The following is a 21,620-nucleotide window of genomic DNA, read 5'->3' as shown; positions in this document are numbered from 1 at the left end:
TATACACATATGATACATATTATATACACATATGATATATTTTATATACATATATGATATATTTTATATACATATATGATACGGACACATATTATATTTTATATACATATACGTAGGACACATATTATATACACATATGATACGCTTTCTATACATCAAAGCTTTTTCGATCCTGTAATAGCATCTTCATATGAATCCTCTACCATTTTCGTAACCTGCAACTCACAAATAAAATTGGAGAAGAAGGTGGAAGAGGAAAGAGGAGGAGAAGATGGAGAAGAAGGTGGAAGAGGAAGAAGAAAAATGGAGAAGGCAGAAAGAAAAAGAAGGGAAAGTGAAATTAATTTAGTGGTTATAATTTGGATTTAAGGGAATTGTGGCCATCGGGTGGGATAATTTTTGGCCGAGCGGCCATTTATGTCCTTTCCCCTTAATTAATCACGTTATTCATAGGTCTTTTAGAATATCTGTGTTTAGGTGTATAGTTTTCATGTCATATAGGGCTAGGGAAATACTTTTTTTGTTTTTGAGATGATTAATTCGTAGGGTTTACAATTATCTATGAGTACTTATATAAAGGAAATTTTTTACCATGATAGAGGCTAAACCAACAAAAGTTGTGTGAGGCTCTATCCTTTATTTGACAAGTGAAATTTTGGATCCCACCAATACTTTTGCTTACCCACACCTTTCTCTCTTTTTTATTCTAATCATTCACTCTATCATTTTGCCCACTATCCCCATACAACTTAGCACAAATTTAGTTTTATGATTTTCTCTTCTAACTTAAGCCATACAATTTCATAGTCCAACCAACAAATATCTAGTTTTCAATAGTAAATTAATTGTTATTTTGTCTTCCAGTTCTGATTCGCTCCTACAAAAAAAAAAAAAAAAAAGGAAGAATTTTTTCAAAGTTTTTAAGAATATGCAAAACGTATACGTGCATGACGTTAACTTAAATCGTATTCTAAAAATCAAATTTATTAATTGCATTTCTAAAATGTAATTTAGAAATCGTATATCTAAAAATCACTTTGTAAAGCACCAACAAAAATCAATAAAATACTAAAAGTCTTTATGTCAAAATATTTTTTGCTTCAAAATAAGTGTCCACTTAACCTTTTTATTTTGGTTCAATATAAGTGTTTACTACATAATCAAGAATGAATTAACTTTATTTTCTAGTTTTGCCCCTATTTACTCAAGGCAATACATAGGTAAGAGTCTTATTAATAAAGGGTAGTTTAGTCAAAATACCTATTTTTTCTAGGAATTAATATTTTCTTAAGGGTGTGAAAAAAGCTAATTGGACATTTATTTTGAATCGGAGGTGTTACATTATTTTAATGCTAAGAATAAACCAACATAAATCGGCAAAATAAATCGATAAAGATAGAAATAGATCTTTTTGATTTCTGTTGATCTACTAAAATGTACGAATCTGACAATTGACCAATTATCAGTACATAATTGTGTGAATTTTGTAAATGGCATACAACATATAAGGAATAGTTAATGCATTTCTGAAATATTGATTGACCATTTATTACATTATTTTGGAATAATCACTTTGTTAACTACATAAGTTATTCAATAATTGCTTTTAGTAAATTATATTTTTCATATGGGAGCTTAGTGCTCCAGGCTCCTTTTTTTTATTTTAGAAATGTGATTTACAAATATATTTTATAAATCTGAGTGAAGTTAAATATCATCTTTCAACGTTTTATTACCTCAATTAACTTAAACAAATGTATAGTATATCGCATGCATTTTAATATACATTTTGCATATTTAGAATTCTGATAATAGTTGTGCATTAGTGAAGTCAAAAGTTTTATACTTTGCTGAAAAAAATAGAAACGAAATATTTTTACATTAACTAGTATTTTCCACAGAGAGAGAGAGAAAAAACCTTTACATTCTATGAGAAAGAGGGGGATGAGAGAGCAAAAAGATAATTGGAAAGAATAAAAGAGAGAGAGAGAGAGAGAAAGATGTGGGTAAGCAAAAGTATTGGTGGGACCCAAAAATTTCACTTGTCAAGCAACGGGTGGAGCCTCACGCAACTTTTGTTGGTTGAGTCTCTACCATGGTAAAATTTTTCATTTTAGTTAGTATTATATTTTTCTTCTGCATGTCCTTTAAAAAAAATATTACTAATTCAAAAGTACAATTTGATTAAGCTAATCTCATTTATTTTTTGAGTTTTAATTTAATGCTACTCTTTCTGTCATCATATTAATCTCTATCCGCATTAATTAGATTTATATTCACGTTTAGCTCTTACATTGCAATACTATTTTCTAAAACAATGTTACTTACACATTAGCAAGGAAATTTTTACGAAACAGTATTGGATGATGCAATAAGAGAATCTCCGTCACTAACGCATAGATATGTCATATGCTTTTAGTATTCTTACCTTTATGAATTATGATGAACATTGTTTGATATTCTTAATTTTTTATTTTTATTTTTATTTTTAAAGTTAAAGGCAAGAAAAGGAACCCAAGAAAGTAGTAAATTTTACTGCTATTAGTGGGTGCATGGAAAGAGGATAGAAACTATAATCTTGTATAGCTAGTAACTATTTGTATTATCGAGAGTTATGGTTGAATGGATATAACATCTTTTTATCTTTAATTAGACATTTCAAGTTCGACTCCTTGGAATATATATAAATTTTTCTGATTGGGGTTTTTAGGCAGCTATTTAAAAAAAATAAAAAAATTATGGTCATTTTATAAGAGATTTTCATTTTTACACATAAGAAATCCTAAAAAATAACACATAAGAGATCTGAAAAAGCTGATCTCATTTCCTCCAAATACCTTCTGGCAATAAAATACATTGCAGCTGTTTATAAAGTGCCAATGGAATGCTTGGGTGGGGGATGACAAGTGCTTTTAGATAATTGAGGTGGTTCTTTTTTGGTTTTTACACTTAGCATAGATCTTGACAATTGGCACCCGCTATTATAATTGGTTGGTGGATGTTTAGCATTTCTAGTATTCCTACATGATCACTACTGATTATAACTTTATGCATCACTCAGGATGTCGTGAGATAGATATAATTTGTTTGCCCTTAATTCGAAGTCTAACTTTGAACCTTGAAATGGAAAAATTCATGATAAGATCGAAGCGCTTCTTCAATGAATGAATCCTACTCAGTGCAAATCTAAATATGATGGATTAGTACGTTTCGGATACCAAATGATTATACCAATTAAAATTTTATTTTTTGTCACACCCCGAATCATGGCCTGGGCATAACACGGCACTCGATACCTGACTACACGTGACCGAGCCTATTTGGCCAAGCTTATTTTTTCCCTAAAAGTGCTTATTTTTCCCCTAAAAGTACTTATTTTTTCAATAAGTGCTTATTTTAAAAATGGCAAAACAAGCAACGAGAGAAAATAAGTGCTTTTGGGGAGTATTTTTTTCGTAAGTTAAAAAAAGTAGCTTTTGCCCAAAAGCTTGAAAAGTACTTTTGAGAAAAAAAACACTTAGAAGCGTTTTTTAAAAGCTTGGCCAAACACTAATTGCTGCTAAAAAATGTTTTTAAAGTTAATTGGCCAAACACAAACTGATTTTCGCCAAAAGTACTTTTTTGAAAAGTACTTTTGAAAAAAGTACTTTTTAAAATAAACTATTTTTATAAGCTTAGCCAAACAGGCTATCAACATGGGCATGAACTAATGGGGAATAAGCGATGAACATGCATAATTTAAGTAAAGCGTGAGACCATAAATCATAAGTCTGAAAATATCATAATATCTGTCACGCCCCAAACTATGTCCTAGGCGTAACACGACACTCGGTGCCTAACTGCATGTGACGGAGCGAACACATAGGCTGGCTGAATCAACATGGGATATCAAAACATACAAGAATAATGAAATAGGACTAATACATATTGATCTACTAAAAAGTCTGACTGAATTATATTAAATGCAGAATTTACTGTTTAAGTCTGAAACATCTGAATAAATAGCCAACAAGGCTAATACATTAAAGCCTGCAAATATTTGACTGACTGAACTATGTCTATGAAGCCTCTAATTAGTACTGAAAGACAACTGTCTAAAACTAGAAAGACTGAAAGCAGGATAACGCCCTGGAGGAACTGGGGCTCACCAAGCAGCTGAAACGATCAATCCTAGCTAGTTGAATCATCAACCTGTATATTGTTGTTGAACATGTGGAGCAAAGATAAGAATGCCCCCAGTTTTCTGAATTAAGAATCACCTGTATAACTGTAAATATAAACTGTGTACTAGGGCCCAAATAAATGTGCACAAAATTGTGGCCTCAGGCCCAAGCATTGCGTATGCATAAACTGTGGCCTAGAGCCCAAAAATACAGATACAGGTGTTCAACATTAAACAATTTACAAAACTGAGATTGGCTATAGCTGATAGCATGATAACTGTTTCTGATTATGGAAGTTAAGCCAATATCTGATTATATACTGACTGAGACTTATGCGATGTCAATACACAAGTCTATAATGATTACGTACCGAGTTCATGATACTCAAAATGATCACCATGAATGAATTATGAAACTATAACCTAGAAGATAGCAGTTCTACAACTATTCAAAAAACTAGGGCTAAACTGTATTTTGAGTTAAATTACTGATAAGCATGTAGAATGAGGCTAGGGAGAATCATAAATGTTCCCTCACGTAGATAGTTAGCCTCACATACCTTTAACGCTCCAAAACTTAAAGAAAAGGTCTGAACTTTTGAAGAAGATACCCAAAGCTTAGAACTTGAAACCATGAGAAGAGTTTTGACCGATTTTCGTAGCTACTATTCATAGCTCAAACTACACTACTTTGGACTTCCAAATCTGATCTCCACTATTCACATTTAAGATCTATATATTGTAATAACTCAGTTAAAATTTGGGCTCAATCCAACGGTTAAATTAGCAGGAAACGCCAAAAGAAGCTGGCTGGTCGGAGGAAAATCTACAGTAGAATTACTAGGGTTTTGCGTTTGATGGAGTGCATCTAAATCAATCCTATTTCATGATTGTACCAACCATTAAATGTCTAAAACATAATAATAACTCCATCTAATCTATTAATGATTAAGAGACTTGCCTTTTTGAAGAAATCCCAAAGCTTCATTGCAAATTCGACCTTGAATGGATTTTTTCCAAACTCTAGTGATTCCAAATAATTATTCGGTGTTAATCTAGTGCTAAGTTAATATAATTGACACAGGGATTTGACTAAGAACTCACCTTAGGTGTTTGGTAGCAGCTCGGGTCGAAAATCCTTACATAAAATGTTTTAGGGTTGTATTTATAAGTTATCATAAAGGCTTGGGCTTTAAAACCTAACCTTCCAAGAATCAAGATTTCCATTTAACACGTCCTCAGTAAATCGTCCATAACTTTTTGTACATAACTCCGTTTGACATGGGCCTTATATAGATGGAAAGTATTTCAATGGGCTACAACTTTCGCGTTTTGAGTTTTCTCCAATTCTCAACTGATTTTCATGAAGTCAAGTCAAGACAGACCTGCGGTAAACTTAGCCGATTCTATCGAATCTTAAGCACCTTACAATTATCCACCTTGTGACTATCATATATCCTTGCTCCAATCTCCGATTGGCCTGATCCTTATATGCCTGGAAAGGTACTTCCACGTGCTACAACTTTCATTTAGGAACCATTTTAAAATTCTCAACTAATCAAGGGGTTATGGTTGCCCGAAGTAGGCCCATCGGCCACTTTCGTAAAACGTTCAAACCTTCAAATTTCCATTGAAACTCTAACGAAACAAGTCTAACCTTTGTTGTAAGATACGGGGTGTAACAATATCGTAACGCGGAATAGCCGGAATAAACATAATAATAATGAGCCAAAATGGCTAGATGACTCCGAATATCTGACATGGCATAACTGACTAGTCTATGAAACCTCTATCATGAATTTGATCTGTAAAACGTACTTGCTGGGATAAGGCCCCCACCATACCTTAACTTGCTAAACATGACATTAACTAAATAAGAATAACACCCCGAATAAGATAGGGCTCACCAACAAGCTGATATGAGTAAATCCTACTGAGCAGATGCGTCGTCCTGTAAGTCCGTTCCTGCATCGTGAAATGCAGGCCCCCAGGCAATAAAAAGGGGACGTCAGCACATTGAATGTACTGGTATGTAAAGCAACTGAATGAAATAAATATGGCACATGAAATAACAAGATGAGAGCTAAAACAAAAACTGAAACCTGATCATGTTATATATATATATATAACATGAGTAAAAACATTTTAAGCGGGGAGCGCATAAATATAACTGACAACATGAATCACTACGTAGGTACATGGAGTCTAGTACCTAACCCGACCAGCAGAGCTCTCATACCTTTCCAGGGGTATAAGATATAAACATGGCATGAAAGGATCCAATCAATAAAGCATGAAGGATCCGTCCTAAGCATGGGCGGAGCGATCATTATCCTACGGTGTCTAGCATAGTTTCAGGCTATTAAAGCCTTCTCAGTAATCTATGCAACTCCTAAAAGCATGAACATAATATAGGTGGCATCTGAGCCCATGGTTTTTCGTAAAACGTGACTTGCATTATACATGGATGTAGTTACATAATATAATTGCATGAAAATGTGTAAACATGTAGAGTGTTTCATGAAAATAAACATAGTAATTAGCAACTTGCATGTAAGAACCCATGGAATGCAAAGGATGGGTTTTTCATGGATTACGGACAGATTCTCAATAACCAAAATGAAATATCAAGAACACAATAACGAACTACATATAGAAACATGGTACATCATGGTATATAGACTTAGGGTTATCATGAACATGTCTAAAACCCTAGTTTTGGTGAACTCTTGTATAATCATGGAGGAACGTGGCGTGGGGAAGAACAAAGATGTTCCCACACGTGGATAGAAGCCCTACATACTTTAATCGCACCAAAAACTCGAGAATAGTCTGAATCTTTGAAGAAGAATTCCCAAAATCTTGAGTCTTGAACCTTGAGGTGGGTTTTCTTGAAAACCCTAGGTTAAGAACCTTAAATTCATGCCTAATAGTCATTAACATATGTTAGAATACACTTGGGATGATTAGAACGGACTTACCTTAGTGTTCTTGGTGATGGAGGAGAAGAACTTGTCGTTCTAGGGTTTAGGAACTTGTAAAAATAAAAATTAGAACCGAAACCAGGTATTTATAAGTTATGGTGCGGATTGAGTTTTACGGACCAACTTACGGTCCGTAAAATCGGATTGTAATTAACAATGTCTATTTCCAGAATGTCCAGTAAAACACCTCCTTAATTACGATCACTGGTACGGGCCGTAATTCATTTTGCGGGCCATAATTCTGGTCATAATTTTCCATGTCAAATTTTCAGAATCCAAAGTGGATTTGATGCCTTTTTACGGATCGGGATACGGTGCGTAATATGTTTTACGGCCCGTAACTTTGGACGAAAAGCTTGATCTCCTGAATTGCAGTAGAATTTCAACTCCAACATTCTCCATCTGTTTTTCTAAGTTTAGGGTCATGGTCATAACTTAAATTAAAGGTACGAGGTGTTGCAATTTTCTTTATTTTGTTGTTGAAAACATCTAAATCTAAGTACAGTTCTATTTGGGATTAAAACATAAAAGCATGAATTGTATGCCAAGAAGGAATCCAAATTCTTTTGATCATCACTACAACAAAAAAATAGAAAATAGGAGCGTTAGATTAACTTTCACACCCCCCCCCCCCAAAAAAAAAAAAAAAAAAAAAGGAGTAACTTTCAAGAACTGCAAAATGGTCCAGAGCTTGAGATTATTGAGATATTAATTATTGCAAATTGGTGAAGAGTTGTCTTAAGTGGAACTCATCATACTTTGGCAAATGCATCATTGGTGTGTCCACATCAATAACCCTCCGTCTTTAATCATATGCACAATTTTTTACATCACTAAATTAAAATGATATAAAACTATCTATATAATGAACTTAATTTGATGATATATAAATGAAATAAAACCTACTCCAATAAGCTAGATTAAAAAGAGATCGATGTGTCAAATCAAATAAAAGAGAATGGTTGGTGACTAGGGAGCAAGATCAACAACCATTTAAGATTTCAAGACTCTAGAAGATTATTAAAAGTAGTATTTGAGCCCCTTTGGATTGGCTTATAAGTTGCTGAAAATAGTTTATCAGTTATTTTCAATTTTTTTGAGTGTTTGGCTGGCCAGCTTATAAGTCTTTTTATGCTCAAAATAAGCCAAAAAAAATAATTAGGTCCGTTTGGCTTAACTTATCTAAAGCAGCTTTTGAAAAGCTTTTTTTTACCCCATCCAAACAGGCTCATTAAATTATATACATTAATCATATAAAAAGTTTTTATATTGTTAGTATAGTATAATATAATATAGTAGGTCAGTTGTTATTTTCATTAAATTATCAATTAATACTTATTAAAAAGTTTGCATGTAATTATCTTATAGTTAGTGACCTGATTGTTTAAATATTTTTAAAATTATCACTGTTTAAAACCTAAACTCTTAAAGGCATAGAAATCAATCCATGAAAATGACCTTTGTTTCTAGAAGAAGCTTTTTGTAAAACCATATTTGGTAACTTCGCTAGAATACCTTTTTTTGGTAAATACTCATTGGATACATGTGCAAAAAGATTATGTATATGATTACAATCTCTCGTGTCGGCATACGTGTTACTCCTAATTATTATAAGGGAAAAGGGTCAAATATACCCGTCTATTTTATTTTATTAATTAAATATCATTAGTAAAAAGTTAATAAAAATACCGGCAATACCTTCAAACTGACCTTTTATTTGGATGGAAATCCCTAAATCCTCTCAAATTACCCATTTTGAAAAAATTACCCACATTTTTTTTACCCTCCCCGCCCGACCCGCCTATCATCATCATCATCATCAAGCTCTAGCTTCATTTTTTTCGATGGAGAAAAAAAAAAAAGCAAGAACACATCCAAATGATAAAATCCCAAAATTCACCTCAAATTTCATCTTTAAATTTAACTCCAAATCTTGATGCAGCTAATAGTGTGAGAAAAGTGAACTTCACGGAAGCAGAAATATATAGCAAATTTAAGATCAAATAATTCAGTTAGCAAGAACTTGATAGGAGCCAATGCCCAACAAGTTTTCACAGTCAGAAGCAATCTTCTAGATAATCAAATTTCTGACTCATCCAACTAGACATTTGAAATGGCTAGCCCAGCAGCAAAGTGTATGCCCCCATAATTAGTCACGTATTAACATTTTCTCACAATATGTTACTCACTTGGCATACATCCACAATTATGGAATCATTTCGGGCAACATTTTCCCATGTATTAATATTTTCTCACAGTATTGGCTGCATCAAGATTTAGAATTGGATTTAAAGATGAAATTTGAGATGAGTTTTGAAATTTTATCATTTGGGTGTGTTCTTGCTTTTTTTTTTTTTTCTTTCATGGAAGAAGATGAAGCTAGAGTTTGATGATGATGATAGGCGGGGCGGGTAAAAAAAAAGTGGGTAATTTTTTTGAAATTGGGTAATTTGAGAGGATTTGAGAATTTCCATCCAAATAGGGGCATAAGTGTGAAGTTTGAAGACGCCAGGGGTATTTTTATTAACTTTCACTAACGAAGGGTATATTTAACTAATAAAACAAAGTAGAGGGGTATATTTGACCCTTTTCCCTTATTAAAAAGAGTTTCAAGGTTTGGTACTAGAATGTAAGTCATTCCCAATTTTTTGACAGCATGTTCTCCAAACCTAGAACTGAAAAGAAACAAAAAGAAAAAAAAAAAAAGGTGCTCGCACTCAATATTTATAACATAAGTATATCTTGCATATAATTTTGTCTATTAGCTATACTTAAATGGTTTATGTTATAACTCTGAAGGTTAAATGATCAGATTTAATATATAGGCTTAATGCATATGCAGCCCCTAAACTTATCCCTTTTTTCCATTTTGGCACATCAACTAAGTGTTATTCTTATTAAACACCCGAATTCGACCTCAAGTGTGTCTATCAAACCCTTTAAATCTAATTTTTATTAGAAGCAAAAAATAAATTATGGTAATGAAGGTAAAGTAATATTTTAGACATGTGGTAAGCTATTCTTTAGGTCAAGGATGTGTGTTGATTTCACTGTTCCTTTTCCTTTACAATTAATTAAGAAGAGCTTACTCTTTTTGCCCTCTCAATTGCTGCTAATATTAGCTTAAAAAATGGCATAATTAAATTAGAATATATATTAGCATGTTACTACATTGAAGATAGAATACCATGTAAGTCAGATTGTATTTGATAGGCACACTTGAGGATGAGTTCAGGGTTCAATAAGAACAACACTTAGTTGAGGTGCCAAAATGAAAAATAGGGACAAGTTCAGGGAGCTGGATATGCATTAAGCCTAATATATATATATATATATATATATATATTGTACGAATAAGTATTTTTCTCAGCAATTTCATACTTTCTTGATAATTTTGGGAAAAAGAAATTAGTTATAGAGTAAGATGCATTTTGGTTAATGATCTATTACAAGTGTTCATTCTTGAAGTTTTGTTGGAAGCAATATATTAAGATGGCTACAAATGGAATCCTATCATAAGTGCCACATAAAAAATTTGTATCATATATGTATGATTATCTTTGCTGCTAGATTTGTTGTAATCTGCATGAGATTTAGCTTTTTCACTAAATTAAAGCATAGTAGCTAGAGAGCACCTACCATTGGACTTGTCTGGATATATGATAAAAACTTTTAAACCACTATGAAAAGGTTCAAGCCAACTTTGGACTTATCTGCATTTATGTTGAAGACTTTAAAACTTCTTTGAATGGGAAAAGGGAGAAAATATAAAGACATGGGAAAATTTGCAACCTTTGAAGTTTGCTTATGGAAAGGGGAAAAGGGTCGAAAACACCTCTCCACTATTTGATGAATGTTAATTTTATTTTTCCTTATGCTTTCAATGCAATCATAATCCTATTGTTAGCAAATCATTTTGCACATTACTTAAAAATGTGATTTTTCTATTGAATGTTTCTGTCGAAATTGTATCAGATATATGAGATTTTTTGAGAAAAGTTCATTAGAAACATTTCTCACAAGCCAAATTTCGATAGATTCAATCGAGTTCACATTTTTTAGTAATGGTATTACTTTAAGTCTAATGAAACTCTAGCATTAAGTATAACACATACTAGTAACTTTGAAACCATAGTCGATAGTAGACGTTAGACTGAATGAGAAATTTTTTGTCAAATATCCGAATGCAACTAATAGTTAAAGATCCTTTGGTATGTAATATTACAACAATAACATTACGCATCAAATTCTTGATATATAATAAGTGGGTTAACAGACATCAATTTATGATAATATATAATAGTATTAACTATTAAGTACTGACATAACAAATCAACTAACGCAAGCTGGTAACAGTGGATTAAGACTCATAAAGTAGTTAAGATTTTTTTTAGTGTTACTTAGAGTTACCTCAGCAGACATAATCATTTGGGAACTACAGGTCCTTGATGTTAATTTTGGGATGAGAAAATCAAGATTGGCACCAATACGCTCTAGTATTTAATTCCACTAGACTTTATATATTTGTCCGTACTCAGTTGCTTCAATGCTTTTTTAGGTCATACCGGTGATTCAGAATTATTTAAGCTCATCTTTAATGGCTTCTACATCTTCAAAGAACTTGTCAAGATTGACATGACCACCTGTTTGTTTCATTTGTATACCAGGGGATTCTTGATTTGGTGATTGACTTCATTTCTGAAACGAGATGAAAATAGATCATTCATGTTGAACTAGATAAATTCTTAGGAAAGATAGAAGAAAAAGCCTCAAGTTTTGGTTAAAATTTTGATTGATCTGGCTTATGAAGGAATAAATGAATTGGGTTCTTCTTGGAAAAGGGGTGGGGGCGGGGGGTAGGTTGGAATTAACTAGTTTTGGAATGGCAGGCTGGAGAGAAGACTTGTCAAACGGGTCGTCTGCTATAACAACTATGGTGATAAGTTGGAGGATAAATAAGAGCTTAGAAAGTCAATTCATATTAATGTATTAGTCGTCAATATATATATAAAGAGACCAACAAACATTGTGATAGAATGGTAAGTACTTCTCCATTCTTAATTAGATATTAGGATTCGAGCTCTGGATATGAAATCTTTCTTCGTTTCCAGTGCTTTGGAACTTCCCGACATGAATCAGAATTAGTTGGGCCCCAAAAAAGACCGTACATCGTGAGAAACTGAAAAAGTAAATATATAGAGACCAAAGAATGTAGTAGGGTGATGAGTATTCCTCTATTTGTAATCAGAGATGAGAATCGAGTAGCCTTTAAAAAGAGCATTTTACCTCTTATAATGAATTTCTTGATGCAAATTCAAATTAATGGAACTAGAATCAAGTCTATATCCGACATTGAGTAAAATGAAAAAATAAATATACTCCTATATAGAGAGGGGGAAGGGTGGGTACGTGTTGAATCAAGACCGTGGCCTGTGGGGTAGGAAGTAAGGAAACGGCCAAAAGTGTGGTTAAGATTGATTGGGTCTAAACAGGAGCGGGGTTTATACGTCAAAGAATTTTGAGTATAGACTATAGAGAGAATGTTCTGATCTGAGGGGCTATTTGGATCGCATATTAACTATTGAGGGATTATAATGCAAAAGTTGTTTATGCAACGGATAAATATGAAAACTAACATATATTAATAATAAAAATATTATTATAAATAGTAGTAATAATTAGTAGTATGGAGAGCTTATTATGCATTGTTAGAGCTGTCAATGTGGGCTAAGGCCCATGGGCTGACCCAACTTAGCCCGTGATTTGATAGGGTTTTGGGGCCCATTTAAGAATGAGGCTTTTTAGTCTGGCCCGAGTAAGCGCGCTTGCCTGTGGGCTTGAGCACGTGTGGGTTGGGCCGGCCCGTGGATCAAATAAAAAGATTTAATTAAAAAATAGAAAGAAAGTGAAGATGTTAAGATAACCTTGTCACAAGCAGGTTCTGATGTGCTTGATGAAGATGATGTGCTGGTGTTGGATATGTCATGTGTCATGAAAGTTTTTAAAGAAGTTTAACTTTTACTTGAAATTGATGGAATATTGTCATTTTCTTTCGCATTTTATTGAGATCTATTTGAACAAAACTCAGTTAATTCCTGGAGTATTTAGCTAGTTGTATTGCTACTCATCGACTGTTTAGTTTGCTATTAATATCTTTACTTGGTTTGAGTGATATCAATTATTAATATGTTAAGTTTTAATAATGTCAAAGGTTATTCAGTTTCACAGAAGGTTGGGTCGTACAAGATCGTTTTCTCAGTTGTACCCAAAATATTTGTATAGAATGGTGGGGATTTCATACTGAAATACAATCAAATCTTTACTTGAAGCCAAACTTAATAAGCATTATTAGAGTCATTTTATTTGTGGATTTGAGACTTGATTAGCAAGTAGTAACACCATGCAATATTGTCTTGCAAATATTTATGTTAGCATTTTTAAGTTAGAATTTAAATTAAAAGATTATGAAAAATATTTATTTTAAGAAGGTCGGTTGGCCCGGCCAGGCCCGCAGCCCACGTAGTGATGGGTTGAGCTTGCTGTTTAAAGGCCCCTCAAAATTGTGGGCCAACCCGACCCATCAAATTTCAAAGCCCGCGTGGTTAGCCCGGATTGGCTGGACCAGCCCGTTTTGACGGCTCTAATTGATATAACGATAGGAGTATCAACATTAAATCTGAAGCAACTATACAGGGCTACACTTAGCAAATCGCATCCTCACACATTAATATTTTGTTTGTGAGCCCTTTACCATTCTAGATTAGATAGACTTTCAATGGCTGGAAAGACAGTCATAGAGATGAAGCGTGTGTTACATCCCATAGTGCTATTTAGTTAGCATTCGTAGAACAAAATAAGTAAGGATTAGTTGTAAATAAATAGACGGGGGAGAGGGAGGTTGGTTGTAATTGAGACACGTTTTTGTAACAATTATCCCTTGAGATTTAGGCAACAGTGTTCAGGATTACATTAGCATGATTGGGTTTTGTTCAAAATTCAGACATATCTGGCAAGGACACACAAACACACACAAATGAGGGGAGGGAATTGGCTGATGAACAAATAAAAGAAACAAAAAAGGCAATGAAGAACCTATAAGAAGGTAACCCTGAATGAGTTATTGGCAAGTCGACAAAAAGATTCACAAGATTTGACAAGAATGTTTCTGAAAGTGCAATATGGGGAAGGTAACAACAACGAAATGATATAGAAGTAATGAATTACATGGCATATATTTTACAAACTTATGTCCAAAATATTATATCATAAATACTGCACTTCCATCTAAGTACAAGTCCAGTCTCAAACACACCAAATACCAAATCATACTTCAACTCTAAATTTTTACAAACCAACACATACACATCATCACAAACCTGATAATTTGGACCTTCATGAACTTATTTAACTTTAGGACATACATCTTACTATTGCTATAATTAAAGTGCACTAAGGATTTAGCCCCTCGTAACATCCACGTAGCTTGTGAGCAATGGAATGATAGAGGCAACACCTTAATGCGGATAAGCCAAGGATGAACTGCCTGTCGATAGCCAAGGATGATCTGCCTATTCTATCAACCAAATCGCGGTCAAAGACCTCCATTTGGTTGTAGTAAGGACGAGAAGTTATCAAATTTTGAGGTTGCAGCAGCTGTCTGCTACTGCAGAACCCCACTTACTGGCCATGAGAATATCATGGCCAGTATTCATCATATCAAGAAATGTCTCAACAGAGGGCCTAGGATTCTGAATTGGAAAAGTATCAAAATTTCCCCTGGAGTACAAGCTAGTGATCTCTGATGAATTACATGACATTCTGCTAGTTGTTTCCTTTGGCGAGTTAAAATTGCCTATATGATCCGAGTCAGACTGTAGAACTTCAGAATTTTGTGATCTAGTGGGTTGAGATTTCCTGTTACTAGTCTTGGTTGTACCATTCGTATCATCATTGGTACTTCCGTTCGTCTTCCTCGTGTTCAAGAAGCGGCCACCACCTCCCCTAGGTCGACGCATGGCATGGAGATGGCGTGAGAGGTGCAAGAACGGCTGTAACCATTAAACCATCGGAAAAATTAAGCAACCAAAGTGAGAAACAAAAAAGGAAATCTGGGTATGAGAAAAAAAGCTAGCTAGCCGGAAGTAATCTCTTCGTGAAACACATTTTAGTTATATGCTTTTATGCCTCGTCTAGTAACTACTAGTATCTAAACTTAGCATCATATCAAATCTAGAGAAAGAGAATGCTAATACTTATTCTCTTATCGGGATAGAGCACATTACTAACATGAAAACGCCATGAGTCAATGTCATTCATAACTATTTAGTCGAAACAAGAATTTTACCTTGCGTGGTTTAAGCAGTTTATTCTCCATTTCCTTTGCACGAAACTTTCGACGCCTAAGTATACCATGATACTGCTTGGCATTGACAAATATTGGACCTTCATCAGACGTCAAATTCAATGGTAGCATAATCCGGCCCTTCAAAATTTTGAGAATATATAGAAAGTCTATTATGGGTATTTTATTTTCTGTATCGTTTAGCTAAAAAGAATCTTAGACAATACTGCTAATGGATAAGAGAGGTCAGAATATAGGAAACTTCCACAGAAAAGAGATGACTAAAAAATAACTACATGTAGTCCTTCATAATAATTGAAATTAAAAACCTAAATAATAAAGTAGGTTACCTACTACAACAAGTTAAAACGCAATAATAGCGTAAAATGTTTTTTTTCCTCTAACAATATAATGTATATAAGTTAAATCCAAAATAATTTACCAGGGGCTGAGCAAATCCTAGCTCAAAGTGTCCTTGATAGTCCATATTATATGGTTGCATAGAAACAGCATTTGAAAGCTTTTCTGAAGATTTGGAATCACATGATTGATAGTCTGCATAAGTAGTGTAAATAAGAGTTTAGTGAAAATGCCATATAAAAGCATCACTCCAATTGGTTAGTTAAATCAATATAGAAGGTATCCTTTTAGGAAATCAAAACAAGGAAATTGTACCCTGGGCCGGCTCTTGGGTAGAGCAGCCAAAGCCCTTGCTTTAGGCCCCACTTTTTTTGGGACCCCATTTTGAAAGTTTATGAACTACTTTTTTTAAAATAAAAAAAATAGTCTTTAAAGTTAAAAAATATGATTTTTAATAAAAAGAAAAGAAATTTTTAAAATTAATTTAAACAATTTAAAGCATATGAAAAAAAATTCATTTTTTAACTTAGTGGTAACAATTTGAGATCACTAGGTGATGAGAAATTTATTTGGACAATTCTAATTAAAAGAAGATCGCCTTAGCCTGAAAAGAACTTTAAAACATAATAGCCACTCAGATATTGATGAATTAGACTAATTTTTGGAAGTAAAAGTGTTAAGAAATATAGTAAAAATAGAAGATAATATTTCAATTGATACACTCAATGAGATAAAAAGACTAGACATTTTTTTCAAATGTTGATATTGCTTATAGAAAAATGTTATCAATTCATGTAACGGTAACATGTGTCGAAAGAAGTTTTCAAGTTATTTCAATAAAGAATTATTGGAAAAAATTGATTATCAAAAGATCATTAGTAACTTTGCATTCCAAAAAGTGAAAAAAAAAAAAACAACAACAACAACAAAAAAAAAAAAAAAACAAATATTTTAAAAAATTATATTAAAGTCCTCCTATCTAGGTTTGACTTTAGGCCAATAACTTTATTGAGCCGCCCCTGCTCGTAAGATAGTTGACCTTAGGAAAAATGAGAGAGTAAGAAGACGCTGGTTCACATTCTATAGCTTAATAGAAATTAAATGAAAAAGAAGCAGCAGCAATATTGCATATTCTCCAGTTTTGATGTAAAATTGCTTATGAGTTATGATCTTCAACAGTTGTCTAGGAGAAGTTTGAGTTTGAATTTATCGTTAGTGAGAATGACACAATTTGAGCCTTAAGTAGCTCAATGAAATTTCAACCATTCCTTTAATCTCTTCTTGATCTTCCTGTTGGATAAGACAATCTAAAAAGTACTCTTAAGATGGATATTATTATTTGTTTTCAAAATAAACCCGTACGACTTTTCTAAAAGTCTCATACCATTAAAAACAGGACAACTCGCTTATATATACATCTTAAGCTTAGAAATATTTACAAAAGCACGATAATTTTATATTTACAAAATATAACATTACAAACCCTATACAAAACACGCTTTTAAAAAAAAATTAAGTTTTTTTAAATTTTTTTTTTTTTTTATTTTTTTTTTTTGCTCAAAAATTATGTATGAAAGTTGTATGAAATATGTATATCTCATTTAAGACTTAAAAAGTTTGCTCAAAATTTAATGTATGAAAACGGATGAAGTGTATATCTCGTTTGTGCTTAAAAAATTTACCCTCGAAATTGTGTGTGAAATTTGTATCTCCCTCAAATCTAAAATTTCGCTCACATTTTCATGTATAAAGTTCATGTTAGATTTAAAATTAATACAACTACATCAACATTGTATACAACTTTTGATACAACATTCAAGACTTAAAATAGTCGCTCAAATTTTTGTGTATGAAATGTATATCTTGCTCAAGGCTTAAAAAGTTCCCTCAAAATTTATGTGTGTTAAGGTTGAATAAGATATCTCGACTGGGCTTAAACGCACTCAAAATTTTATGTATAGAATCTGTATATCTCGCTCAAGACTTAGAATTTCATTCAAATTTTTCGTATATAAAGTTTATATTAGGTTTCTGAAAATTAATACAACCGCAACAATATCGTAACAACTTTCATACAATATTCAAGGCTTAAAGTTTTCGTCACAATTTTGTGTATGAAAATTATATTAAAAATTTCGCTTCACACATACACACATTTCATACATTTTTCATACAAATTTTCATAACAAAAATTTGAGGTAATTTTTTAAGCCTTTGAGCAACATAAAAAAAAAAATTAAAAAAATATAAAAATTATTTTTAAAAAAAATATATATAAAAAAAAATATTTTTTGGGAAAAAAATTAAAAAAACGAAAAACATATGAAAATCCGTCCATGTTTTACATATCGTTATATTTTCAGGAAATGTTTAAAACTATCTATATTTTGTAATAAAGAAAATACAAGAGATTCTATGTAATTTTCCCTTCAAAATATCGTTACACCTTAAAGGTGTTGACAATAGGATCTGCACTTTCATATCATATGTACTCTTTATTCATTCAAGCCCGTAAACTTAAAGAAAGGACAAGAAGATCGCAACTTTCATATCATATGCCCTTGTTCTTCAGAGTAGAGCTCTCACATTGCAATACTAGACTTGTTAGAATATAACTATGCACGTCTTTACCATACGAAATCAAAATAGTGCAAAAAGAATTCAAGTTCTATATACTCACTACCAGTGTAAAACAAAAGCATAATCATGTCACTTTTAAATAATAACATGTAAATTATAAGATGAACATTAATTGATAATTTTAAACTTTCGTAATATAATAATTACCAGAGGAAATATTGAATTCAGTAGTGTCCCACCAAGGTGCAGTACTGGACAATGAAGTTGCATAGATTTTGGACAACTCCTCCACTCCCTTTGGTAAATATCATGGTCATATATAGATATGCACTTTAAACCAATTAATAACACCTTTCTTTGAAATCCTCAAACAAATTCCTGCAATTCAATAACAAATAGTAATTCATAAGTTCCCGCTAAATTGTGCATCAAATAAGGTAACATTTTTCACACTTAACTTCACCAACCATAATATACACAGAGAGAAAATATTAATAATAAACCCACTCTTCTATGGTGATTGGCTTGCACATAGAATGAAGGATGATTAGTTGAATACCCACTTACCAGAAAATTGTACTATGTATATGTGTCAAAAATTATTGGTAGATATATATTAAATCTTGAATATCATTAACTAAATTTCTGTCTTCACCACTATTAATTAAGTTTTCCACCACACTTTTAAATCTTAGTGTTCAACAAATTATAGAAACTAGAGGAGAAAAGGGAATCACAATTTAGAAAGAAAAGAAACTAGAGAATGAATTCTTAGAGAAAAAGAACAAAAGAAATACTAGTTAAGATATATAGTCCAAGATAACAAGATAATTATTGTAAGAAAAAGCAAGATAACTAGAAAAAAGAACATATTAAGAAATTAAAATAAAATTATGAGTCGCCACATAAAAATTCTAAGAGCATGAACATAACTAAGACCATTAATCAGAGATGTATCAGACAAAGTTAGTAGATATAAAAGATATATACTTGAAAAAAAAACAAGAGCTTTACTGTACATCATGAACCAGAAATTGCAGAAAGCAAGAAAAAACAGAGGAATAAATCAGCTATATATAGATTTAACTACATAGTAGTATTTTTTGGCAAAAAAAAAAAACAGAAAAGAAAAAAAAAAGAGAGAGACTAGCAAGAAGAAGAGGAGAGTGACATACACATACACAGTAGTAATTGTATGAGAATGAAGAGGAACCTTACTTGCTAGGAAAAAGAAAGAGAGAGAGAGAGATGGGTAAATAGACATAAGTGTCCTATGAAATATATTAGCCTAAAGACTTCATAAGAAAACTTAGCTATTCTTAAACCCCACATTGTCCCACCTAAAATGTCTGGTTCTTTTCCTAATTAATTTTTGTCCTTTTGGGCCTCAGTTAGTGTCATTAATTAATCACGTTATTCATATGTCTTTTAGAATATCCATGTGTTTAGGTGAATAGTTTTTATGTTATCTAGGGCAATACTTTTTTGTTTTTGAGATGATTAAGTTCGTGGAGTTTAGAATTATCTGTTAGTACTTATATAAACCCCATTTGTAGTTGTAAGAGTGGAGTTTGTACTCCCTCCAGACCATTTTAGTTAGTATTATGTTTTTCTTCTGCATGCGATTTAAAAAAATATTACTAATTCAGAAGGGCAATTTGATTAAGTGAATCTCATTTATTATTCGAGTTTTAATTTAATGCTATTCTTTCTTTCATCATATTAATCTCTATCAGCATTAATTAAATTTATATTCACGTTATATTAAGCTCTTACATGGCAATACTATTTTCTAAAACAATGTTACTGAAATATTAGCAAGGAATTTTTTTACTAAACAGTATTGGATGACGCAATAAGAAAATATCCGTCACTAATGCATAGATATGTCATATGCTTTTAGTATTCTTACCTTTATGAATTATGATGAACATTGTTTGATATTCTTAACTTTTAAAAAACAGTTAAGGGCAAGAAAGGGAACCCAAGAAAGTGGTAAATTTTACTGCTATTAGTGGGTGCATGGAAAGAGGATAGCATCTATAATCTTGTATAGGTGGTAAGGCGGAGCCAGCTTATATCCAGGGGGTTCCGAACCCCCTCGGTGAAAAATTACAGTGTATTTTCAAACTTAAAATTATTTTGTTTTGTATATCTAGTAGGTGTTGAACCCTCTGACTTCTTCGTATATTTACCTTTTAGAATTTTTGAACCCCCTGGATGAAAATCCTGGCTCCGCCACTAACTATTTGCATTATTATCCAGAGTTATGGTTGGATGGATACACATCTTCTTATCTTTAACTAGACATTTCAAGCTCGACACCTGGGAATATATATAAAATTTTCTGATTGGGAGCTTTCCCTCCTCCAAGGGAGAAGTGGGTTTCTAGGTAGCTAATTTTTTTATTTTTATTTTATTTTATGATCCTTTTACAAGAGATTTTTATTTTTACACATAAGAAATCCTAAAAAATAACAAATAAGAGATCTGAAAAAACCGATCTCACTTCCTCCGAATACCTTCTGGCAATAAAATACATTGCAACTGTTTATAAAGTGTCAATGGAATGCTTGGGTGGGAGATGACGAGGGCTTTTAGATAATTGAGGTGGTCCTTTTTGGTTATTACACTTGGCATAGATCTTTACAATTGGCCCCCACTATTATAATTGGTTGGTGGATGTTTAGCATTTCTAGCATTTCTACATGATCACTACTGATAATAAGTTTATGCATCACTCAGGAATGTCGTGAGATAGATATAATCTTTTTGCCCTTAATTCGAAGTCTAACTTCAAACTTTGAAATGGAAAAATTCGTGATAAGATCGAAGCACTTCTTCAATGAATGAATCCTATTTAGTGCAAATCTAAATAAGATGGATTAGTACGTTCCGGATACCAAATGATTATACCAATTAAAATTATGTTGCTTTCTTTATTTTGTTGTTGAAAACATCTAAATCTAAGTACAGTATCTATTTGGGGTTAAAACTTAAAAGCATGAATTGTATGCCAAAAAGGAATCCAAATTCTTTTGATCATTACTACAACAACAACAAAAAAAATAGGAACGTTAGATTAACTTTCACCCCAAAAACAAGGAGTAACTTTCAAGAACTGCAAAATGGTCCAGAGCTTGAGACATATAATTATTGCAAATTGGTGAAGAGTTGTCTTAAGTGGAACTCA

The 21,620-nt window shown here is 32.4% G+C and overlaps 1 protein-coding gene across 3 annotated transcripts; it reads right to left on the bottom strand.

Annotated features, from left to right (window-relative positions):
- Nucleotides 1-14,378: 14,378 nt before the first annotated feature.
- On the bottom strand, nt 14,379-19,677 carry LOC132049407 (nuclear transcription factor Y subunit A-10-like). 3 transcript variants are annotated; one of them, XM_059440189.1, is made up of 5 exons: nt 19,609-19,677; nt 18,635-18,805; nt 15,930-16,042; nt 15,491-15,562; nt 14,379-15,194 (listed from the first exon to the last, which is right to left on the bottom strand). In XM_059440189.1, exons 3-5 carry the CDS (start codon nt 15,987-15,989, stop codon nt 14,778-14,780), a joined length of 549 nt encoding a protein of 182 aa, XP_059296172.1. In that variant the 5' UTR covers nt 15,990-16,042; nt 18,635-18,805; nt 19,609-19,677; the 3' UTR covers nt 14,379-14,777. The 3 variants fall into 3 exon arrangements, with proteins under 3 accessions (XP_059296172.1, XP_059296170.1, XP_059296171.1); XM_059440187.1 differs by having other exon boundaries at nt 15,491-15,628; nt 19,609-19,673; XM_059440188.1 differs by having other exon boundaries at nt 15,491-15,628; nt 19,646-19,669.
- Nucleotides 19,678-21,620: the final 1,943 nt, after the last annotated feature.

The sequence above is a fragment of the Lycium ferocissimum genome, chromosome 3 (genome assembly GCF_029784015.1).
Source record: "Lycium ferocissimum isolate CSIRO_LF1 chromosome 3, AGI_CSIRO_Lferr_CH_V1, whole genome shotgun sequence".
In the NCBI taxonomy this organism is placed as follows: Eukaryota; Viridiplantae; Streptophyta; class Magnoliopsida; order Solanales; family Solanaceae; genus Lycium; species Lycium ferocissimum.
This window is presented reverse-complemented; position numbering and strand designations above follow the sequence as displayed.

Bases quoted from the DNA above. Each gene is read 5' to 3' on its own strand.
- LOC132049407 (XM_059440187.1), bottom strand. From the start codon at position 15,989: ATGCAACCATATAATATGGACTATCAAGGACACTTTGAGCTAGGATTT. The intron at 15,629-15,929 runs GTAAATTATTTT...AAAATTTTGAAG, and splicing joins TAGGATTTGCTCAGCCCCTG to GGCCGGATTATGCTACCATT. The intron at 15,195-15,490 runs GTAAAATTCTTG...TAATGGTTACAG, and splicing joins AACTGCTTAAACCACGCAAG to CCGTTCTTGCACCTCTCACG.